Consider the following 21,733-nt stretch of genomic DNA (forward strand, 5'->3'; position numbering starts at 1 on the left):
CTCCCCGTAGGTTGCCTTTACAAGTGGCCTGTCAGTTATGTGAAGTAGTCATTTCGTTTAGCTATTTTTAACTAGGCCAATATAGTCATGGTGAATTTTGTAGATCCATTTTGTTAAATAAAATTATTGAAACAGATTTGTCTCTGTCAATAACACGCCTGTTTGCCTTTGCAACTGGTAACACTTTTATATTGGTTAATATTTTCAGAGGTGGTAAGTAACAAGTACAAATACTTCATTACCTGAAAATTCTACTTGAGTATTGCATCTGTACTTTAGTAGTCTTTTTTTTTAATGAAAGCTTTTTACATTTGCTCCCTACATTTTTAAACAACTATCTGTAGTTTCAACTCCTCACGTTTCAAAACAGAAGACTTACTTTTGGTTTAACAGATTTGTGGATTTTAAGCTCAACAAACATCAGCAAACGCACAAACTGTTTGTGTGCAGTTTGTCAAACGATGTGTCGCTAGCTAAAGGTCCAGCTGCTGTACTTTACAGGGAGAGAAAAGAGAGCTAACTTCACTCAGAGATGGAGAAATATAAGAAAGACAGGACAGGAGAGGAAGAAGAGAGCTTAGACTTAAAGGTAAGAACTGCTCAGTCATGTCTGATAAACTGGAAATTTAAAGCTTGCATGTAGGTCCTTGTGTTTTTACATGTGATATTATGTTTTTTTGTATTGTCAAAACAAAACAAACTGAGGTAGACTAACTGTCATTTAGTGCAGGATAAACAGATTAGTTTGGTGTACTGTGATGGATTTAAAGTAAAGAACAGAGTGAGACTGCTGTGGCTGTGGTGTCATGGTCACAGTCAGGTTAAATGGTATTTTTAACTGATGATGCTCAGATTCATTGAATGAATTCCACCTTTATATCAACTTTATACCATCTAGAAAACAGACAGCATAAACAGTGTACAGGAAATCAGCCAGGACAACTCATGAAACATCTGCTGACATGATTTTTTGTTTCATCTGATTCAAGCTGAGTACTATTAGAATTAAAGATTATAGCCTAAAGTTTGTTTTCACATTTTCTAATATTATTTCATTATTAGCACAAGGCTCAGTGACCTTTTTCCAAAAGTTGCTGGTAGAAACGTCCTCCAAAGAGCTTTTTACATTCTTACTTTAAGTTCATTTCAGAGCCTGTACTTCCTTATTTTTACTTGACTAAATAAGTTGAACCAGTACTTCAACTTTTACTGGAGTATTTTTTTTTCTTCTGCCTTAATACAGAATGTCTATACTTATGCTACCTGTGAGTATTTCCTGGGGTCTCCTCAGCTGGCATTGTTGGTACCCTTTAGTTTGCCTTTTTTCTTTCACTCCCCTTCCCCATTTTCCTCATCACTACAGTTGCATTGATCAAACATGTTTTAACATGTGCAGAGAACAGATGGTCAATATATTGGCCAAAAGATGTTGGAGAAGAAAAAGAAAGACAACATAGAGAGAGTTTGTGGATGTAGTGAAAGGTTCATATGACAACTAGCTTGCTTAGTCAAGCTAACTAGCTAAGCAATAATTTCACTGATATTAGAACTGACAACATAGGAGCCATATTATTTGTCAGATAATACCATTAAAAATGCTCCAGAAGGCTCCAACAGCACAAACGCGGTCCCAAGGTCAAGTTCAAGGACTCCTAATTAGTCCAGTTAGGTTGAGCTGAAGACTAGCAGACAGCTAGAAGCTACAGCCACTTATGCCACAATCTACCTGTCAGTCAAGCGCATAATAATGCAAAATTTAAACACAAGACAATTATAAAAATAATTCCCCCATGCAGTTATTATCACTGGGGAAACAGTTTTTTGTGTAAATATCTTTACATGTGTAATGGGGAAGGCTTTAGGACCCAGGGGATCAAAGGGAGGGCATAAAAAGGGAAGTAACAGCAGGTGCTCTCCTTCATGCTGATGAGTGGCTGTGAACGATGGTGTTTTGGGAATGTGAAGAGCCTGAGAACATTAAGTTGCCAAGTTTTTTTAGTTAGAAGTAAACATTGTAGTCAGCTTAAGGTATGGTAATTTAATATACTTGTCATTAAAAAAATGATATTTATGCACTGAAATGTCACTTATACTATATTGTCTCCTGCAGGACGGGCTGCACATGTGATTGTGTCCCTGTTTTTCCTTTTTCTCCTTTTGTTGCACTTTCCTCCCTAGTTTGTTTTTGAGTAAGGGTCACATTTTAAAACGGATTTTTTTTATTGTGGGTTTGTTTTTATGTTGGGCCGTTGCAATATTAGCCAGGAAATGTGCAATCCCTGATCTGGGGCTCGTACCTTATAGAAATTAGGCCTTGCATAGGTGCTCATGGTGAATGGATTTGCTGTGTTTAAGATAAATTGATTGCAGTGATACCAATCATGTCCTTAGTGCATGTGATAAGTGTTCCTGTGGGGTTGTATTTATTGGGATGGACTTGTTTTTGTTTTGTTTTGTTTTTTAAACCAACGGGCACCTGTTTTCTTCTGGTGAGGGCAAGTTACCAGGTGATTGTTACATTGCTGGCAGGTTGCAGCATTAAAGGTACGTGGTTGGTCGTTAGTGACCTTTTATTGTGATGTTTTAGTTTTATTGCAAACCCTCTTTATTATTTTAAAAGAAAAGAACAAACTTTAATATATCCTGGCTGATACTGACCCCTTGACCTGTTCATTCTGGGCTTGTTCCTGTAAGAGCTTTTGTGCTCGAAGTTTGTACAATTAGTATAAAGGCCCTTGGCAGTTTGAGTGTGGTTTTGATTACTACACATGTTAACACCAAAAATATGGTGTCTATAGGGATTGACTCCCTTTAGGAGTCAGCCTCAAGTGGCCGTTAGAGGAACTGGAGGTTTTTGGCACTGACTTAATTTTTCAGCCCAAGAAACAGCCACTGAGGACTCAGCAGGTCACAGCTGGGGGGTTTTTTGTTGTTGTTGTTTTGTTGTTGTTTTTTTAAGTTGAATGTCAGCGTCATTCAGTGTTTTTACCTACACTCATGTCCATACTTCCATTAACAAGTTAGATTCTGCTTTTGGTTAAGATAATCTTGCAAGATGCCTTGATCTGATTTTTTTTTTTACTCATTTCATTCAAAGATTCATTTAAAGCCTGAAACAAAGCTCTAAAAATAAATAAACCACATCAGTACAGCATATGAACCATTTAAATGTAATTACGTTTACTATTTTTGGGCAAGTAAAGTATGTAATCAAATATTCATATGTGGTGTGAAATAAAGCAGAGTGTGTAGTACTCCTGTGTGTGTGTCACTGTGCAGTCATTGAAGACATATTTTGCAGTAAAAGAGTTCCACACAGTAAAAGCAGCATGTTACAGATGTTTATAAATTAATATAATATAACTGCCCAATTAGTAGAAGTCGGAGGGGATCTGCATAAATTAAACGAAGGTCATTTATTTTTTAGTTATGAGTCACGGAGAGGCTTCAGCAGCTTTAGGGAAGTCTTTATAACCACAGAGAAGTTTGCATCAAAAACCAAAACTGTCTCACTCTGAAACCACATCCTCTTTCCCTCTCAGCTCTGAAGGAGGCTACAGGAGAGACGTTATGTGATGAAGTCTGTTTCGCTCAGCATTGTTGCTGAACTCATTTTATCTCTATCTTTAAGGTGTATTTAGTCACAAAAAACTTAATGATAATTTTTTGTTGTTTCTTTGGTGTAACTCTGTAACAACTTTGGTTTAAAATTTAAAACCAAAGACCAACATTATATGAGGTGAGAGAACTCAAAGGCCAGAGACGTTCACTTGAAACAAAATCATCCCAAATCATCAGGAGTGTTTATTTTACTGTAACAGCTGTGGCCCAGTCACAAGGACAGACTGTCACTTGACAGCCATGTTATCTAATTAAAAGCACACTTACTGTATGTTTATTCCCCAGTGACTCATTTTTTATACACTTTAAAATTTAACACCCTCCTTAACTGAGACTAAAATGTCAGTGTCATAAAGACGATCTCATTACTACAAGTTGATAAATTGGTCCTCTTCTCTACAATCAATTGTATTTGAAGGGAGCTGTTCTGTCACTGGAGGAGATCCAGCAAACATTGTAATATCAAAAGTCCAAACCATGACTTTTAGTGCAGAAGAAGACTACTCCACTTTAAGTTAGCTTACATATCCCAAAAGCCTCACACTTTACTCGGTCACTAGGTTCAAATTCTTGTGTTCACATGAAGAAGAAAATCGTGTATAAATCAGATAATACTTACAGCCAAACTATAAAAAATTGACAATTATTCAAAAAGCTTGTATTTTCTTCTACATCTCCCCCATGTTTACAATATTTTTATAAGCCAGTTTATTGTAAACATGAGAAAGCATCACAACTGAAAACATCACAAAGGTTTGAATCACTTCCTCATAAACAGCTGCTGGTTTTCCTGGTAAAAGCCTGACCAAAAACCAAGACGTTAACTCATGTCTTGAGCATATTTAAATTTAGATTAATATACCTCATGTGAATATGAGACACATTACCACACAGTGAGCGATCAAAAAGTACTTGAACACTGACCATTAAAAAAGAGAGTAGAAAAAAAACACCTAATTTAAAGTGCTCTGCTCCTCTTCAAAGATGAGGTGTGAGATGTCCAGAGGAGGAGCGCTGTGTCTTCTGAATACTTTGAATTTATGCATCTATGTTTTCACTACAGTTTTCAAACCTGTGCAGGGAACAAACATCGACTTCTGATGTTTCACATGAAGCATCATTATGATAATGACTATGACTCAGAGACCAGTCAGCAGCTTCTGTCAAAGTCTGCAGTGTCCAAACCTGAAGGCAGCATCTCATCAGTCAGATCATCAACCCCAAGTTTTACTATCAGGTACTTTTGCTTTGAGAAATCTTGAGCACCTCCAGCCCAGCTCACCTGGTTCTAGTTAAAGGGAGGAGATCCAGCAAACAGGTCCAAGCACTCAGAAGACAACTTCTAAACATATCAGCAGAGCTGGGAGCTGTGAATCGATACAGAAGAAGACTGTCTTGTAACAAATTGGTTAATCATGTATTGAGTTTACTTTTTTACAGGTGGAGTGTCTGCATTCTTGGGCATGTCTTAAGAGTAGAATTTTTTGGGCGACAGAAACACAACCTGTTGTATTGTTTTAATTGCCTTCACTCAGGTCAGAGGTCAATTAAAAAAATAGATTACACATCTGTAACCACACGCAAATTTAGATGATTTACAGATCAGCTTTTAAACTTTTAGTAAACTGTGCACTGTATCTTACAATAACTACTTGATTTAATTAATTCAACTGCTTTTCAACCAAATGATCCAAGTTTGATAGTTTGATGATGGTTTGAACTTGTTGTCTCTGGCTGGAGGCAACGTGGGTCCATAGTCTGTCTGCAAATTATAACACTGGAAAACTGAAATGCTACAAAATATAAATGATGGATTAGGAAACTGTAGAGTGTTACAGCCAAACAAAAACAGCTCTTTACTACTGCAGGACCGTGATTAAAATTCATCATCATCAACAGAAAGCAGCTGGAAGTGTATGAACGAAAGTGTATGAACTCAATCTGCAGATTGGACGTGAAGTTTTACTTCCTGTAAGTTTCTTGGTATTTGTGGTTTCTTATTAGACGTCACATCAGCTAAAGGGAGCCATGTGAAACAGGAAGTGTAGAGCACTTCTGTGTCAGAGTCCATCAGAGCTGAGCTGCTTTCAGACGACTCCGTCTTGTTGTGGATGCTGAAGGTGATCATGGTTCTCCTGTGGATGATCCTGTTGGTGGTTCTGCTCTGTGCAGAGGCCAAGAATGTGACCGAGGTCAGAGGAGAGCTGGGGACCAATGTCACTCTAACCTGCTCCGATCAGACAGCAGAGATCCACTGGTACATGGAGATCTACAGTCAGTTCAGAGCATGTATCGGCCGCAGTTTTTCTTCAGCAGCTACCTACTGCTCTCCTGGTTTTGAAACCAAATTTTCAATCCTGGGAAACAAACTCGTGATTAAAAACTTCAGAGCAGAGGACTGCAGGCTTTACTTCTGTGGCATCAAGAGATATGGCAGCATTTATTTTGTGGAGACTTTCCGCCTCGTCTCAGGTAAGTACAAAGTTTTTAATTTTGGAAAATTGCTCTAAAAAGTGTGAAGCATGTCTTGGTTAAGTTTGCTAAGAACTGGAAAGATTCAAAGCTACAAAATGTAAAAATAAGGTGGGAAATAAAGGAAAAGGTTTCATGTGGTAAACAGACAAAGTTTCCAAGAAAAAAACAGCTCATCAGAATCCCCTCACTCCAAAAACCTGCCATAAAAACCTCCTCCTGACAGCATCAGGGCCTGAACTGATGATGTCAGGAGACAAAATAATTAATGACTGTAAAGTTCTCCGTCATATTTATAATAATGTTTTTGCACCATCTCAGAGTGTTAGCAATTGCCTCAGGTTATATGAGCGGTACGATATTCCAGCACCTGTGAGCAGCTACATGTATGTCCTAAAATCATTAAAGAAATAATAAGAAATTTTCTTATCATATAACCAAAAGAATCAAAATATATTCGTGTTCCTCATCCTGTTTAAAATTCACTTCAGGATAACATGTGGAGAGAGACATTAACATAATTTACATAAAAACATCATGGCAGAAAATAATTATACACCAACTAAATCAATACACAACATGGTGGAGATCTTTGATCCTAATGTGATCATTTCTGATGAAGCTAACCATCTCATAAGATTTATTCTCATCAAATCTGAGCTTTGGTAGATTTATACTTTTCATGTTATTTTTCAATTCATCGCTTTTTTTTCTTGTCAAAACTCAGCAAATCCTTCATCATGCTTTAAATTTCTGATGTTAAACATTTTTAAAAACTTGAACTCAGCTATAAAATTTTTCTGTTGCTTTTTGTGTTATTTCATTGATTTTAAAGAGTCAGATCATCATCAGGAGAACAGCTCCACATCAGATCATCAGCTCGTCATCATGTACCGCTCAGCCTTCATCATTACTGCCCTCATCCTCCTTATGCTGGGTGAGTCTTTTATTTATTGGATTAACATTATTAGAATTAAAAGCTGTTAATACACAAGTGAAACACATTCATCACTGATAAAGTTTCGTAGCACTGAGCACTCAGAAAGAACCAGGTTCAACTTAATGACACATGTTGGACAAATACAGGAAGAAAAACAGGAAGAATGCATTAAATTTAGTTTAAGTGTTTATGAGTCACTAAGTGAGGATATTAGTTTGATAGTGAACTGATCCAGTTGCTCTTTCGGCAGTTGTGGTTTTTGCATCTCTGTGGTTGAAGAGGAAATAACAGAGTGACCAGGCGGATGAACATCAACCTGTGACCAACTAGAATACAGAGACTCTGCAGAGCTCCCAGGTAAACAAACCACGGAACCACTGACACCAGTTACAACTGTGTACAGTGCACATTCGATACATGTTTGCTATATTTGGCAAAATGCCATTAATGCTAGTTTTTTTAGTACTGTATTCCGATTAGTTCCAACTACTGCTACCAGTACCTCCATACCACAACTGTTCATATCTAATAATGTTAAAGCTACACCATTGTTAATGCTAAAAGATCGATGAAGCTACTTCACTCATTGACCTTGTGGATCACATTTTTAACCTGCCTTACATCTTCCCTTGAGTTCTAATTATTTCTGACTCTACTGGGAGGAAGCTTTACAACTTCATATGTTATTCAATATTGTTTAAAATGAATGACTGTGACCATAAACTAATCAGGAAAGTGTTTAATGATCAGAGATCAGGTGATCAGTAGACTTATTTTCTCACAGACTCCTCCAATCAGACATCATGTTATAACCACAAGTCTCCCCCTGCTTGATATTAGGGAGAATACAGGTTTACTGTTCCACGTTTCATTCTGAGAAACTGTGTCCGTCTGTTATACATAATCAATGGTTCTATTGTTGCTCATTTTAATTTTCTACTAATGCTAACAGTGCTATCAACAGATATATTACTAGTGTACTGAGTACTTGTGCTCTGTGTTTTAGGGTGAGGAAAAACACTCCCACCCCAAGAACATCACTGAAAGAATACTGAAGATGTGTCTGCGCTGTGTCTGTGTGTCCAAGTATTCCAAACAATCATCATAGTAATAACAGGCACTGTGGCTGTGGGTGCTGTTTGGACTTCTCTGACTGCTGTCAGTCTTTTATTACTGTAAACAATATGGCAGCAGTGTTTGTAGTAATTACAATAAATGCATTGGTAAACTGACAACTGATTGAGTGAAGCATTTTTAGAAAACTGTAGAAAAATTTCAGGATTATTTTTTTAAAATATTAATGCATGATATTGGAATTTTGGGAGCTAATCTCTTTGTTTATCATCTAGTTATTGGCACCTTTGAGGATTTCCTATTTCCTTTTTCTAGTTCTCAAAATTACTTTCTCATATGACATGTTCCCCTTCTGTAACACATGTTCTGCCATCTTGGTTAGTTTTATCTAATAAGGCTCTAACATTTTGGTGAGTGATGTTTCAACGCATTTTTCCATAAATAATGTGCAGTGTCACATGTTAAGGGTATATTGTCACATGACCAGAGCTGTTTACTTCTTGAATGTACTTTGAGAAAAAGATAGCTGCCTGAAAGCTCCCAAAGAAAAGGATAGTAAAGTATGTTTAAAATAAACAGAGGACAAATATTTGTGGTAAACATGATCTTTATGGTGACTAGTAATGTTATACACCTTTACAATTACTCAAACTTGTTTGGTGTGTTTGCAGTAAAATATGTTAACAGTCAGGATAACACATGGTATCAAGGTGTGTGCATATTTTTATTTGTTGTTTTTTTTTTCATTTCTAATAAAAGCTATTCTATCTAGTCAGTGTAGATTAGAAACCATATAAAGAGTTAGGCTTCAGAACAAAGTGTTTGATTGGTTTGTGTACAACTGTTTTGAACTACAATCAATCCTACACTGTCATTATCATAACATAAGACATAAATGTCACATTTTAAGTAGAAGATCAATGAATGATCTGGAGGTTTGCCTTATCCAGAGAGCACATGCATCATATGGGGGACACCACACATTCCTCCAGTCACTGGGTTATGTCAGGGGCCGAGTGTAGTTCTCTGGTTTGAAGATCAAGATGAGGTGCCTCAAAGTTTGAAATTCCACCACAAAAACCCTTTTTACTTCCCTTCCAGTCCTGAATAAAATGCTGAAGAGAGGATGTGGGAGTTGTGGAATAATGAGGGAAAATCATCCATTTGATGTTCTCTTCAAACCAAAGACTGAATTCATGCGTTTACCCACAGGAACTTCTAACACAGAGCGAAACTGCTGGTCTGCTGGAAGGACAGCGATAATGTCACTATTTTTAACAAAAGTGGAGAAGTATACTAAAACAGTTGTCAAGCAATACAATAAATATCAACATGCCTTTGATTGAGTCTGTGAACCTTAATGCATCCAACAATGTACTGAGCACATCATGATTTGGTCTAATAAGTGACAGTGGCCCATCTTTGCATGTTCTCTCATCAGTGTACTTGCAAATAGCTATTACTTCTACAGAGATGTTATGGGAGGATATGCTCACCTGCAAAGGTCTGGCACAAAACCACCGAGCCATGGAAGGAGATCCCTACTAGCTACTGTTCAAGATCAGGCAGGTTATGACCAAAATTCTCACTGGCCAATAAACACAGGGAATCGATTCCTGAGATGTCATTTATGTGATGAATGCCCCATCTATGCATGTGAGAAATGCAAAGCCTCAATGCACATTGAGTGCTTCAAAACATACTGTGAAAAAAGGAAAAGAGAAGGAAACAGAGAATGTAAAGGGCTGAAGGGGCTAAAAGACAAAGAATGCTAAAGTTAGCAAAAGCTAAAAGCAGCACAACTACAGGCTTATTGTTTTCTAGGAAAGGGTCAATTGTGACTACGCATGCTGTATAACAGTAGGACTGACAGCTCAAGAATTTTTGACTTTGGTCTTCATATCAGTGTTGGAAGACCCAAGTCCATAACCAAAAACACAGCTTCAGTGATTGCTGTTAGAATATAGATTCATTTCATCTTAATAAAATCTTGATTACGCCAAAAGGTGTTTTAAGCATGCAGTAGTCCAGTCCTTCTTAAAGAAGTTTGAAAGTGAATATCCCGAATATTTATTGATGTACATCAAAACTGCTATTTTAGGCTTAAGTTTTAGAAAAGATTGTTTTTAATTCAACTCTCATTCTTACTAGACAAGAACAACATCTATGAGGCCGTTTAATCAGACTTCAGGACCTGTCACTGTACTGAGTCTCATTATTTGAATAGGACAATTGATTTTCTACTTGATGATTTTCTACTTGATGCTAATTCTGATGGTTCCATTTTAGTTCACTTGAGTGCTGCTTTTGACATTGCAATCAGAACTTACTCATTGAGCACTTGAAACACTGTGTAGGAGTCCAGGCTGTTTGGCTCTTAACTGGTTTAAATATTTTATTAAATTCAGACTTTCTCAGTTAACACTGGAAGACACTCCTCTACATCAGCAGTGATGACAAAAAATAATAATCGATCTTCAAAGCACCATGCTGCAGACTTCAGGCTGGAGGTGAAAGAGTTTCACTTCCTGTAGAGTTACTTGGTATTTGCGGTTTGTCTTAAGGCATCGCACACGACATAATCACCACCTGAAGTAGGAAGTGTAGAGCACTTCTGTGTCAGAGTCCATCAGAGCTGAGCTGCTTTCTCACGACTGTGGATGCTGAAGCTGATCATGGTTCTCCTGTGGATGATCCTGTTGGTGGTTCTGTTCTGTGCAGAGGCCGAGAACGTGACCGAGGTCAGAGGAGAGCTGGGGACCAATGTCACTCTAAACTGCTCCAATCAGACATCAGACACATACTGGTACATGGAGATCCACAGTCAGTTCAGAGCATGTATCGGCCGCAGTTTTTCTTCAGCAGGCTCTACCTACTACTCTCCTGGTTTTGAAACCAAATTTTCAATCCTGGGAAACAAACTCGTGATTAAAAACTTCACAGCAGAGGACTGCAGGCTTTACTTCTGTGGCATCAGGAGATATGGCAGCATTCAGTTTGTGGAAACTTTCCACCTCATTTCAGGTAAGTACAAAGTTATTTACTTTAATGCTGAAAACTACTGTTAAAAATGTTCTTAGTGTTTTTTAACTGTGAATCCTCAGCCAGGCCTCTGTGTGCTGCATTTTACAACTTCTCCACTCAGTCTTGTTTGTTTAGAGGTCCCAGTGCACTCTGGGAAAAAATGTCCTATAAATGTGTCCAAAGTAAATTTCACACCTGAAGTGGTTAAAGGCAGCTTCTGCTTTGGTACATTCGTGGAAACCAAAAACTGCACCAAACATTTACCTGTTCTCATTGGACACATTTAAAAAATGGATACCTCTTATATGATTTCCATTCAGATATTGAATTATTGAACTGGAAGAGTAGAAACCTAACTGTGATGTTAAGATGCTAAAATAAACACCAGTAATATAATCTTTTTTTTAAGTTTCTAAAACATTTTTAAAGGTTCAGTAAACTGAAAATGTCTCATCTAAATATTCACACACAGTAAGAAACCAGGAGCGATGAATATCAGTGAGATTCAGCGTCTTGTATCAGCGACACATGAACAAACCTTTAGTGAGGGGAAGTGGGTGGTTCCTCAGCTTTGAGCTGAGTGACTGCAATGTCCACCAATGAGAGCAGAGAGTCACATGAAAGGCCGGTAAATACAATTGAGATTTAACTACACAACCAAAGTCTGTGATGTCATCTATTGTCTGCTACAGTGATGCCTGTGAGTCACTTTATATGTAGACAGAGATTAACTGTTGATCCAGTTAAAGATAATTGTTGCATGAAAATACTCCACCAAGATGTGACCAAGACATCATTTCTTATTTATGGAAATCAGCTGTAAATAAAACTATTTTCAGTCTCACACGAGTCCAAACCTTTGGAAATAAAAACGTTTCATGTGTCTGAGAGGCCGTCACTGAAACTATAGGCAGCTTCTTACAGTAACTTTGTACCTTTGTGAAACAGACAGCCCAACAATCATCCACACTTTGAGTCTTCAAATGAACCAGTTTGTTAAAAAGATGGCTGGACCAGTTCACAACTTCATTCTCAAACTTTTCTTAAAATGTAGATCAGAATCCTGTTAAAGTGATCAGCTAAAAGTCCTCATGACATGTAAGACATGTTTCTTCAAACACTCTTTAATTTCTTGCTCAACCTGTTTTCGTTTTCTCCTTCCAGATGTAACTCCAATGAGGGGAGCATTGAAGAGTGACCATGTCCTCTTCACCTCTCTGAGCCTGAACGCTGCACTCATTCTGGTGGTAATCTGTGAGTGTGTCACTTTGTGGTTGAACAGCACTTCTGTTAATATCAACGTGTAGCATCATGGGGCATTTAGAGGTACAGAAATAGGTACAGTTGTAGGGTTCATTTTAGCAATTATCTCTAGGGTTATAAATTATATTATGACCACCTTCCATTTAAATTCTCTCCACAGCCCAGAATTAGTCACAAGATGGGCTTCACCAACACCTCTTCCCAGGTGTCCTCTGAGATTTGAGTGCCAATCTCAGCTTCCCACCTCGCCTTAATATTCAGAGTTGCACTTGTATTGAAACTCATAAATGCGTTATAGAAATCACTAATCAATTTTGGGGAGGAATTAGTTTGATATATTTTTAGAAATATTTCCTCAATGGGTGAGGCTCCAAAATTTGCCTCCATTCTTTATGTTTTGTCAAAAAACTTCTTAGCTGCAAAAATCTAAAAAAGTCCGAAGAAGGAAGTTGAAACTGACCTCTCAGCTGTTCAAATGAACTCAGGTGCCCATTGTTAACAACATGACAAATTATTTGACCATGTTTTGAAGCCAGTGTCTTCCACAATAGGAACAAAACCCTGCAGGGAGGAAAGGCTTGATAAAATCGAAATTTCTTTTGGAAGACCAAATGATTGTTTGATTCTATGCCAAAGCTTTACTGTGACCCTTGTCCATTCCCCCATATGCACATTTTTAAGTGAAATGTTAGAAAAAAGCAGGGATTCCAATGATCTTTCGCATATTGTCTTCTCAATGTTTAGCCACTGAGTTTCAGACAGATCCCGTATCCATACAGTCAGGGGTCTCATCTGAGCTGCCCAGAAATAATATTTCAGATTTGGAACAGCCAATCCCCCCTGCAGTTTTGACAGTTTTAATGTTTGAAACTTGATCCTTGGACATATAAATAAATTTGGAAAAAATCTAAATTATCAAATGTAGAGTTGGGAACGTTTATAGGCAACATCTGAAAAAAGTATAAAAGTCTTGGTAATACATTCATACGTATACTCTCAATCTGACCCAGGAAAGACAGAGGTACGACTGTCCATCGCTCTAAATCTTTTTTTATGTTTGCAACTATAACTTCATAATTTACTTTAAACAAGTCTGATAATAAGTGAGGGATTTGAATTCTTAAATACTTGATACTTTTGTTTGGCCATTTAAAACCACTTTGATCCTTGAATGTTTGTGAGATATTTCCTCCTATATCCATAGCCAATGTTTTGTCAGTATTAACTTTATACCCAGAAAGGTAACCGTATTTGCTGATAATTTCTTTCAAATGAGGTACACTAACTGCAGGATTTTTAATGTATAAAAGTATGTCATCTGCATAGATGGACAATTTATGCTGTTCTCCATTAATTGAAAGGCCCTAAATTTCATGTGCATCTCTAATTAACTGCGCCAGAGGCTCAATACTTATATCGAACAGCAGGGGCAACAGTGAGCATCCGTCTACACCCACGTTCCAGTGGAAATCTGGATGATATTGTTCCATTTACCCGTACAGCCGCCATTGGGTTAGAGTAAAGAATCTGTGTCCATTTAATGAAGTTTGGCCCAAATTTAAATCTTTCAAGTGTTGGCCCAAGTTCTGCCACGACACTCTGTCAAATGCTTTTTGTGCATCCAAAGACAGAATCATTGTTTCTTCTTGTTTGGTCTTGTACAAAGACATTAAGTTCAGCTGTCTATGAACATTGTCCCCATAGTGCCTTCCTGCAATGAAACCCGTTTGATTTGGATTTATAACACGTGTAATAATTTTACTAACTCCTTTGGCTAAGGTTGTGGTGAGAATGTGCAAATCAGTATTGAGTAATGAAATTGGCCTGTATGATTGACAATTTGTGGGACCCTTGCCCTCTTTATGAATTACAGCAATTGTAGCATCATTCCAAGAAGGCGCCATAGTTCCAGTCTGCAGTGGTAAGCTTTTAGTAATAAGGGGGCAACTTTTTCCTTAAACTTTTTATAAAATTCATTAATAAAACCGTCGGGGCCAGGACTTTTTTTAGTGTAAAGGTTTGAAATCACAAGTAGAATTTCTTGTTCTTGAATTGGTTCATCTAACTCTTTTGCTACCGCTTCCGGCAGTGTTTTTAAATTGATCTTTTCTAAGAAATCAGATAGTGTATTGTCATCCTTACATGTATCTGAATTTTTATATAATGAGTCAAAAAAATTGGCAAAGCAATTTGGTTTGGTTTAGTAATTAGGGTGTGATTCGAGCTCAACTTTTGGATCATATGACAAGATTGCTGTTTCCTGAGTCTTATTGCCAGCAATCTACTAGCCCTACTACCTTGTTCATAATGCTTTTGTTCAATGTATCTTAAATTGCCCTCAATTCTTTCGTTAATTAAACTATTAAGCTCACTACGCAGCGCTTTAAGATTGGACAGCAAATTGGCTGTCTGTGCTTTTTTGTGTTGTTGGCCAGGCGGTGTGAATTTGGCCTCCAATTCACACCGCCTGGCCTCTCTCTTTTTTTTTTTCCTGGCACTTGCAAATTATATTATGCAACCTCTAATGTATGCCTTGGCACAATCCCAGAGAGTTAAGGGCGATATCTCCGGAGTTGTATTCAATTCTAAGTAAGTATTTAATTCAGTATGTATGAACTCACAAAAGTGGCTATCATTTAGGAGTGAGGCATTTAATCGCCAAAGTTTTAGTCTTGGTGTCAATCCTAAGTCCCATGAGAGTGATAGTGCATGGTCAGATAGTGTAATTGGTAAAATTTCAATATTGTTAATTCTATGTTCTTCTGTTTTGGAGGTAAAAAAGAAATCTATGCTGGAATAGGATGCATGTCTATGCGAGTAGACTCTAGGAAACCTATTTCTCCAAACATGAATTAGTCCCAACTCAGCTGTTAAGTATTTTAGAGCTTTACTCATGTGAGACGCATGACTTTTAGAACTTGGTTGTTTATCCATGTAAGGTGACAAGACACAGTTAAAATCACCTTCAAGCAGTAAAATACCAGAACACTTTCAAAGCACTACATTAAAAATTGTATGTATAAACTTTGGCTCATCCTCATTAGGGACATAAATATTGAAGAGAGAAACCAGTACTCCATCGATGGAGCCATTGCCCATAATATACCTTCCATCTGGGTCTTTATATGTAGTGAGTGGGGTGAAATTTATCTGTTTATGTACTAGGATAGCCACCCCTCTTTTCCTGCCAGATTTGTGAGATGAATAAAACACTTGCTGTGCCCATGACCTTTGTAGCTTGTCATGCTCAACATCAGTTAAATGCGTCTCCTGTCAAAAAAAGCTATATGACAATTCAAACTTTTTAGCTGACCTAGTATTTGTGGAGGCCTTTGACATTATAACTTATGACTTTAAGCAAATCCATCTTGACTGTTTAGAGTGAAGTTTGAGAGACATCTGGGAGGCATAAGTAATTTTGAACTCCATGCTGACCCGAGGTTTTTGCTTAGCATAGGACAAAACAAAAGGAACCATCAAACCAACAAACCAAAAACGAATATATAAAGCACCTTGTACAAGTTTTTTACCCACCAAATGATCCCCGGGAGAACAAGGGACCTGAACAGGGATAGCAACAACAAGACAAAAAGTCAACAAGTCCCCGAATGCAGCTAACTCAAGTTTAGATGTCTTCATATGAAATGATGAACTGAAGTTCGGGGAAAATTGCTGGGCGAGCAGTCTCAGTGCAACCAACAGATCTCAGTGCTGTCTGCTAGAACAATAGTGGAACTCAGGCCCTAAAAGACTTAGTTGCAATTAGGCACTGTGATGTAGCTTACTGACATAAAAAACTCCGAGTTACCTTCCACCTTGGTCCAGGAGATAAGACAGTCATAGTTCACCACCTGCTGGAGAAAGTATGTTTTCCTTGAGATAATCCATGGCTTTGGCAGCATCCAAAAAGTCTTTTTCAGCGTTGTTGTAAGTGACACAAAATCTGGCAGGGTAAAGGATGCCAAAGTGGACTCCTGATCTATCGTGGAATATCTTCCTCACGTCAGTGAAAGCCGCCCTGGCTTTCGCTACGCTGGCCGTGTAGTCGGGGAATATGGCAATTGCCCACATAGCAAGCAGATCTGGCCCGGATCTGGTATCAAGACAGCACTGCTGGCTGACTTCTGGCATGATAAGACGTATGTCATGCAGATATGGGCCAGGCCTGGCATAGGTGGCACTGTCTATATGATGGTATGCCACATCTGGTTCGATTGTGGTTTGGTTTATGTGGCCCAGGCTTATAGAAAACAGGTGTGGGCCAGATCTGGCATCAAGCTGGCACTTCTGACTGACTGGTGTCATGGCAGGGTGTATGTCAACCAGATGTGGGCCAGGTCTGGCAATGATGGCACTATTTATGTTCCTATTTTCCTATTTTAGTTAGAAGACCCAAATGTCATGTTGCAATGACATTTGGGTCATGTTTGGTAGCCAACGTTTAAAATGCAGGTTCGACAGGTTTATGAGTGTACACTTTATCCAAAACCTAGTAAGGATTTACTCATGTTCCCACATAGCAAAATTGGTATGGCCCAGATCTGGCCCACACAATGTGCTTACACATGGCCCACATACCGCAAAGAATGATGGCCCTTTGGTGGCCCAGATCTGGTTTACATACACTCTGCCATCACACCGGTCAGTCAGAAGTGCCAGCTTGATGCCGGATCCCAGCCAGACCTTTTTTCTATGGGCCTGGGCCACATAAACCAAACCATAATCGGGCCAGATATGGCATGCCATCACATAAACAGTGCCACCTATGCCAGGCCTGGCCCATATCTGGATGACATACGTCTTATCATGCCAGAAGTCAGCCAGCAGTGCCGGCTTGATACCAGATCTGGGCCAGACCTGCTTGCTATGTGGGTTTACCACTGGGTGGCTGCAGCTCAGGAGGTAGAGCAGGTCACCCATTGATCAGAAGGTTAGTGGTTCGATCCCTGGCTCCCCAAGTCTGAATGTGTATGAATGTCGTTAGGAAGCACTCAGTTTAGAGAAAGTGTGTGAATGTGGTATGTTGTATAGAGCACGTTGAGTAATCTGGGCGAATAGGAAAGTGCTGTGTAAGAATTGGTCCATTCACTGTCTGAACAGAGTTTCGTCATGTTACTTTTGCACTATTATGCACATGTTGTTATTACATGGCTTGATTATGGTACACATTAGGCTGACATCTGGGGCCAGAGCTGAAACTGTTCGGGGCCAGCAGTGTGTCTGCAACTGGCCTTGTGCTGGCCCATGTGTGGGCCACCTCTGGCAAAACTGATCTGGGCCACCAAAGGGCCGTCATTCTGTGTGGTATGTGGGCCATGTGTAAGGACATTGTGTGGGCCATACCAATTTTGCTATGTGGGTGGGTTTCCTTTGAAGAGTACTTTACCTCTGCGCGCTCTCCTGAGGATGTCCGCCGCATCTCCTTCGCTGTTTAATTTGGCAATGATAATGCGTGGAGTATCCCCGGGTCTCCACTGAGTCAGATTACGATGAGATCCTTCCACGCGGACCTCTCTGTTCAGCCGAAACACCTCTTTGAGGAGCGCAGAGTGAGCAGGATCCCTGGGTTTCAGCCACACCGGTAATCCAGATGTTTCCCCGTCTCATCCTTCCCTCTAAGTCTTCACATTTGTATTTAAGGGCTTTCACCTCTTTTGTGAGGGACTCCATCATCTCTTGTACAGCCACCGTTTTGTCAGACCAATTCGACAGACCCGCTTTGATATATTTCACATTAGCTTTCACCTGGTCCAGCTCGGCTCGGATAGCGTTAGTGTTGCTATTGATTTCTGCCTTCATGTCTTGCATATCCCTTTTCAGCGAGTCAAAGCTGTCAGCGAGAGCAGTCTTGACCTCCTCCTGGATGATGGCGGCGATATCTTGTCGCAAAGAGGTTAGAATATCCATCTTGAGGTCTGTCACATCCATTTAACAATCGAGGCCAACTTTGGCGTTTGACCTTTGTGTTGTCACAACTTTTACCCGCGGCTGCACTGGTCTTAGCAGTCGACGAAGCTTTGTATTTGTATTTCCGCAGATTTGCAGCCATAAACGCGACTTTCTTGAATTTGTATCCATAGGGACTTTGTTTAAGAACTTAAGACTGTCTTTAAGAGCAGATTGATAACTTAGGTGCCTATTTTTGATGCAATTTAAGCTGGAATGTTCAGCAGCTCTGAAGAAAGCGTGTTCACTCCATCACGCTCCCTACCGCCCCCCATAGTGAAGTTCTTTTGAAGTTCTTTTTGTTCTTATTCTGCATTTCTTAATTTTTCAAGGCATTAACACCAGATTTTTGTTTTGAATTTGAAAGTTTAAATACACGAAGTAAACACTGTGTGCCTCATAAACATGTTGTGCTTCATCATTTAATGGGACAATCATCTTCCTCACCGGAAGCTCTTCAGTGTGTTTCAGTGATGTTCACTGTGATGAGAAGTTTCAGTAAGCAGCTGAAAATGGACCCAAACATACAGCTACAAGAGGAGCTGCAGACATCTCATAAATATTAAAAACCAAGTTTTAAATGTTTTAATAACAATGAGTTTAGTTCGGAGTTTAGTTCAGACCTGCAGCAGCTTCCAGTCACAGTTTAAAAACTCAACTTCCCCTCTTTATGTTCTGCCAAATGTTTCAGCTGTGCTTCTGCTGTGTGATGAGTGCTGATGTCAGTGTGAGGGTGAAGTGATTCCCCTGATGGTCTGTTGACAGGTCTGAGTTGTGTATCGCTGTCTCTGAAGAGGAGAATCAGCAAGTATCAGGCAAACCTCCCTCCAGCTGGGACCAGTGAGAGGCTGGAGACTCCACAGGTAACTCAAAGTGTACAGGTGACCCTGCAGCTCCTGCTCATTGTTCTCCTTCAGTGCTACTTTGTCCTGTACTCAGTGCTGCTGTTGTGTTTCAGTATGAGGAGATCCAGCTCCCCCATCGGTCTGCTGCTACTACAGAGTGCATTTACTACAATGTTCAGCTTCCTCGCTCCACACTGCGTCGACGCTGACGGACACACCTGGACAGGTGGATGATACTTGCTGCATTCAGAACTGGTGGACAGTCAGTCTCATCAATGAAGACTTCCTGCTTCTCTATTTGACGACCATTTAAAGAAATACCTGTAAGATTAATTGACCTCAGATATGATCTGCTCTGCTTCTGAGCTGAGATGAACCCAAGAACGTGACCTTTGGCCAAACCTGCTTCAAAGTGCTTTCAAATTTGAGGTGGATAAGCCAGAAATCAAAACCACTGTAAAAACCTGATCATCTGTGAAGGACCCATGAATACCAAACCACATCTACAGGTTTAAGAACAATAGAGTATGTTTCCATTCAGACCATGTTTGTTTCAGGGAAGGTCAGGTGAAGCAAAACCTCACATTCCCACATTTATATACTAGCTGCAGGACTTCACTAACCTTTAAAGAACATGTAATCCATTCTTTGTGCACATTTTTAGGTTGATTCATTCATTCATTTGTGGTTTAGGAATTCAGATGTTGTTATATATTTCTACTCTCACCAGTGTTTTTATAGCAACACTGCAACTGTCAGGTTTCTTTACTTTGTTCTTTTAAATTTGTGTTTGTTTTAATCAGAAAATGTGGTTTGATGTACTTCTCTGTAACATTTAGTATAAACACATTAAACATGTGAGAACACCAATGCAGAGAAAACAAACCTGTCTGATGTTCTTTAAAGAAGAGTTTCACAATGTTCTGCTTCTACAGGCCTGTGTGGGCGTTCGTCGATTCAACTCTAATCAGAACTTTCATCACTCATTCTGAAAACAAACACCAGTGTTAAACTGTTTAAATTGTTTAAAACATTTTTATTGCTGTTCCTCTGTAGAATGCCACTTTCTTGTTTTCATATATTGTATGTTTTGCCCCACCCACAGGTGCAGTCACATACAGGGCATAAAGTGAACCAGAGATGCCCAACTGGCAAAAGTTTATTTCTCTACTCTGTGACCATTAGTGTTAACAACATCACCACAATTTACCTTTGCTGGATTTGTTTACTTAAAAAAGAAAAACTGCAAGCAGCTGAATTTGTGAAGGCCCACCATTAAAAACCTGTCAAGGCACAGCTTATGAGATCATGGTGAAACCTGCTGTCCATGGTCCTGAAATTATAACCTCAACATCAACTTTATTTATATTTTTATTTTCTGTAATATATCACAATATTTATATATTAGAGCTTCCTGTATTTTTTCTATATTTTGTAATATTTTATGTTGATATTTGACCTTGATGGTTACTGTTCTTACTGTCTTGAAGCAACTGTGACCACATAATTTCCTCTGAGATTAATGAAGTATTCTGATGATTTAATGTAATATTTTATTATGAAATTAATTAAATATTTATTTGAATGTAATGAAATCTTACTAAGGAAAAATGAGTTTTTCAAGTTTCTTTTAGATGTGGCTGCATTGATCAGAACAAAAGCAACAACAACATGATTATCAGGAGAGGATCCAAACTTAACGTCGCCTCCATTCTTCAGCCGTTTCTTTTTGAACCTCAAAACACAAACTGGAAAATTCCTGCAAACAAACAGCAAAAACTGAAGAGTTCCAGCAAGTTTTAGTTTTTATAGCATGACTACTTTGGCTGGAGGTCCGTCTCTGAGTTTACTGGAAATGCACACATCAGTGATCACTAAAGTTTCTGAGTTGACACTTCTTACATATCTTGTCACTGTTTGCTCTTTGTTAATTTTGACAGAGTGCTGACACGATGTGTTAATACTGGAAATTTCACCCATAATCTCTCACGCTTTCTTACTTTGAAAAATTCAATATTCACGTGTTTTTGCTATGAAACACACACAACTGTGGAGGCCTCTGACTTTAATTTGTCTAAGCAGCAGTTTCACACGGACGGCTTTCATAATGACGATGATGATCTAGCAGAGAGTAGCACCACATGTGGTTCTACTCTCCACATGTGGTATTACTAAGTCAAAAACGTACATAAAAATACGGTATGTGTCTAATTTAAAATAATTTATATAAATTTACATATTTATAGATTGTAGAACTGTAAATGAAGAAGTAGGTAAGTACCAGTTTAATTAAAAGCTATTAACTCCTCAGTAAACTTAAGGAAGTAACCGAAATAATCATAACCAGGGTTGTGGGTAGTTGAGTATTTTGGCAGCTCTGCCACTACAGTTATAGATTTAGCAGGACTTTTAGAGGGTTTGGTGATTGTTGATGCACCTTTGCAGAAGTACATTTTACCTAGTGCCACTTAGTTGAAGTTTAACTGCTATTTTAGAGAGAATACGTAATATTTGCAGTACTGTAGTATAAAAGTACTCATTGTAGTCA

The 21,733-nt window shown here is 38.8% G+C and overlaps 1 protein-coding gene and 1 long non-coding RNA gene across 2 annotated transcripts; both read left to right on the plus strand.

Annotated features, from left to right (window-relative positions):
• Window positions 1-5,686: 5,686 nt before the first annotated feature.
• Window positions 5,687-20,689, plus strand: LOC109204442 (uncharacterized). Its single transcript, XM_025903363.1, has 5 exons — window positions 5,687-5,741; window positions 10,777-11,131; window positions 12,296-12,385; window positions 19,106-19,203; window positions 19,299-20,689. Exons 1-5 carry the CDS (start codon window positions 5,733-5,735, stop codon window positions 19,392-19,394), a joined length of 648 nt encoding a protein of 215 aa, XP_025759148.1. The 5' UTR covers window positions 5,687-5,732; the 3' UTR covers window positions 19,395-20,689.
• On the plus strand, window positions 7,037-8,261 carry LOC112843940 (uncharacterized). Its single transcript, XR_003216491.1, has 2 exons — window positions 7,037-7,390; window positions 8,040-8,261. It is a non-coding gene; the product is annotated as an uncharacterized LOC112843940 (long non-coding RNA).
• Window positions 20,690-21,733: the final 1,044 nt, after the last annotated feature.

The sequence above is a fragment of the Oreochromis niloticus genome, linkage group LG23 (genome assembly GCF_001858045.2).
Source record: "Oreochromis niloticus isolate F11D_XX linkage group LG23, O_niloticus_UMD_NMBU, whole genome shotgun sequence".
NCBI classification, from domain to species: domain Eukaryota; kingdom Metazoa; phylum Chordata; class Actinopteri; order Cichliformes; family Cichlidae; genus Oreochromis; species Oreochromis niloticus.